Consider the following 541-nt stretch of genomic DNA (forward strand, 5'->3'; position numbering starts at 1 on the left):
TCTCCTTAGCCTTTCCAATAATGTTTGACATATCAACCGAATAAACATGTTTAGCACCGGCCTTAACAGCAAACATAGAAAGAATACCGGTACCACATCCGACATCAAGGACGATCTTATCCTTAAAGAGATGCTTGTTCTTGTACATAGCTGATCTATATGACAAAGTTCTGGAGGTATCCTTCAACATTTCTTCATGGATCCCAAAGTGATCATAAGAAGAGAAATAATGTTGTTCAGTGAACGGTAACGTGGTTTTATCAGTAGCAGACATGTTAAATAACTATATATTTGTTATACAATTGGATAAAGAATGAAAAATTAGTATTTTATTTTGTATTTTATTTTAGAAAATGAGGATGAGATGAGATTACGAAATTTTGAGCCTTTTCTCCAAACCATCTACAAAACATAGATTTCAAAAATAATTATATTATCTCTATATCATATTCTAAATATATGCAAAAACCCACTAATTTGCTCTAAAAACAACCTTTTGACCATTAATCCTATCCTCTCTCAATAATTCAAAAGCATCGTT

General features: G+C 31.4%; 1 protein-coding gene across 1 annotated transcript; it reads right to left on the reverse strand.

Annotated features, from left to right (window-relative positions):
- Positions 1-46: 46 nt before the first annotated feature.
- Positions 47-274, reverse strand: AC631_06025 (uncharacterized protein; the record flags this gene model as incomplete). Its single annotated transcript, XM_015614854.1, has 1 exon — positions 47-274. A coding segment is annotated over one exon (228 nt), but the record flags the coding sequence as incomplete, so codon positions are not given.
- Positions 275-541: the final 267 nt, after the last annotated feature.

Source organism: Debaryomyces fabryi (assembly GCF_001447935.2).
Source record: "Debaryomyces fabryi strain CBS 789 chromosome Unknown contig00524, whole genome shotgun sequence".
Taxonomy (NCBI): domain Eukaryota; kingdom Fungi; phylum Ascomycota; class Pichiomycetes; order Serinales; family Debaryomycetaceae; genus Debaryomyces; species Debaryomyces fabryi.